This window comes from Nothoprocta perdicaria, unplaced genomic scaffold, assembly GCF_003342845.1.
Source record: "Nothoprocta perdicaria isolate Ctin4 unplaced genomic scaffold, notPer1 scaffold_314, whole genome shotgun sequence".
Taxonomy (NCBI): Eukaryota; Metazoa; Chordata; class Aves; order Tinamiformes; family Tinamidae; genus Nothoprocta; species Nothoprocta perdicaria.
In genome coordinates this window covers 352,753-354,724 of record NW_020455549.1, presented here as the reverse complement: position 1 = coordinate 354,724, position 1,972 = coordinate 352,753, and the positions used below count along the sequence as shown (strand labels likewise).

At 70.0% G+C, this 1,972-nt stretch overlaps 1 protein-coding gene across 1 annotated transcript in view; it reads left to right on the top strand.

Annotated features, from left to right (window-relative positions):
* Positions 1-2: 2 nt before the first annotated feature.
* NCKAP5L (NCK associated protein 5 like) overlaps positions 3-1,972 on the top strand; it is a gene marked incomplete at its 5' end in the record, with an annotated part of 3,576 nt that continues 1,606 nt past the window's right edge. The window contains 4 exons of the mRNA XM_026042814.1: positions 3-439; positions 1,030-1,192; positions 1,689-1,767; positions 1,858-1,958. Coding sequence (XP_025898599.1) covers positions 3-439; positions 1,030-1,192; positions 1,689-1,767; positions 1,858-1,958 — 780 coding nt within the window. The remainder of the gene's footprint in view (positions 440-1,029; positions 1,193-1,688; positions 1,768-1,857; positions 1,959-1,972) is intronic.

Here is a 1,972-nt window from a genome sequence, read left to right as displayed (position 1 = left end):
CCGCCGCCGGCGCCGCCGCTCACTCGGCCATCGAGGAGAAGGTGATGAAGGGCATCGAGGAGAACGTGCTGCGGCTGCAGGGCCAGGAGAAGGCGGCGGCGGGCGGCGAGGCCAAGGCGAAGGCGGCGGGCGGGCTGGCCAGCTGGTTCGGGCTGCGGCGCAGCAAGCTGCCGGCGCTGAGCCGCCGTGCCGACGGCGCCAAGGGCCGCGAGGGCGCCCGGGCGGCCGCGCGCCGCCTCGACGCCGAGAGCCTCAACATCTCGCGCCTCATGGAGAAGGCGGAGGACCTGCGCAAGGCGCTGCAGGAGGAGCAGGCGTTCCTGCACGGGCTGGCGCTGGAGAAGGGGCGCGGGCGGGCGCGCGCCGCGGCGCCCGGCCCGCTGCAGCTCGTCTACCACGAGGTGACGGCTGAGACCTTCATGCAGCAGCTGCTGGACAGGTCGGCGGGCGCCCCGGCGCCGTGCGGGCACGGGGTGGTCAGGGGCGGCGCGGCGGGTGCAATGAGGTGGGGGTTATTGGGGGTTATTGGGGGGGTTGTTCTTCAATGTGGATGGGATTTGGGGTGCAATAAGCTGGGGGTTATTGGGGCAGTTCTTCAATACGGATGGGATTTTGGGGTGCAATAAGCTGGGGATTATTGGGGGGTTGTTCTTCAATATGGATGGGATTTGGGGGTGCAATAAGCTGGGGGTTATTGGGGTTCTTCAATACGGATGGGATTTGGGGGTGCAATAAGCTGGGGGTTATTGGGGCGGTTCTTCAATATGGATGGGATTTGGGGTGCAATAAGCTGGGGATTATTGGGGGGTTGTTCTTCAATATGGATGGGATTGGGGGGGGTTTCTGGGGGTGCAAAGTTTGAGGGAGATTTTTTTTCAGTGTTTCTGGGGCTTGGGAGGGAGATTCTGGGGGGGCAGGATTTTGCACCCTGGGGGCTACTCTTTTCAGCATTTCTGGCATCTGTCGGTGCTGGGGATGCCATAATTTGGGGTTGACGGGGCCGTTTTCCCCGGCACGCTGTTGCCGCAGGGTGGACGGCAAGGACGTGTCCCTGGAGAGCCGCCTGGAGCACAAGCGGCAGCTCTGCGAGCGGCAGCGCCTCTCGCCCGACGCCAAAGACCCGCGGCTCTGCCGCGCGCCCCGCAACGGCATCGTGGGCCACGCGCGGGGCTGCGCCGAGCCCCCCGCCAAGGTGCGTGTGCCCCCCGGGGTCCCCTCGCCCCCTAGGGTCCCCCATGCCCACCGCATCCCCTGGGGTCCCTGTGTCCCCTGGGGTCCCTGCACCCCCCATGTCCACCACGTCCCCTGGGGTCCCCGCGCCCCCTGCGTCCCCTCGGGTCCCCCGCGTCCCCTCAGGTCCCCCACATCCCCCGTGCCCCCTGCCTCCCCCATGCCCCCTGCGTCACCTGGAGTCCATGTGCTCCCTGGGGTCCCCACGCCCCCCCCATCCCCTAGGGTCCCCCGCGTCCCCTCGGGTCCCCACATCCCCTAGGATCTCCCATGTCCTCTGGGGTCTCCCGTGTACCCTCGGGTCCCCCGCGTGCCCTGGGATCACCCATGTCTCCCGTGTCCCCAGGGCTCCCCATGCCCTGCACCCCCTGGGCTCCCCATGCCCCCCGCGTCCCCTGGGGTCCCCCGCGTCCCCTGGGGTCCCCGCGGCCGCTCACACGCTGCCCGTGCCGCCGCAGGGCGCCGAGCTGGCGCTGCGGGACGAGCTGCCGTCAGACGAGAGCCTGTCGGAGTCGGGCACGTCGCAGCACTTCCCAGGTGAGGGGGCTGCGGGTGGAGCGTGGAAGGGGCCGCGGGGACCCCAGGGGCCGCGGGCGGCGGGTGCTGAGCGGCCACTGGCACCCACAGCCTGCGGCTCCCTCACGCGGACGCTGGACAGCGGCATCGGCACCTTCCCGCCGCCCGATTACTGCGGCGGGGCGCCCGCCAAGAGCGCGCCCCGGCCGCGCGCGCGCCCCGAGCC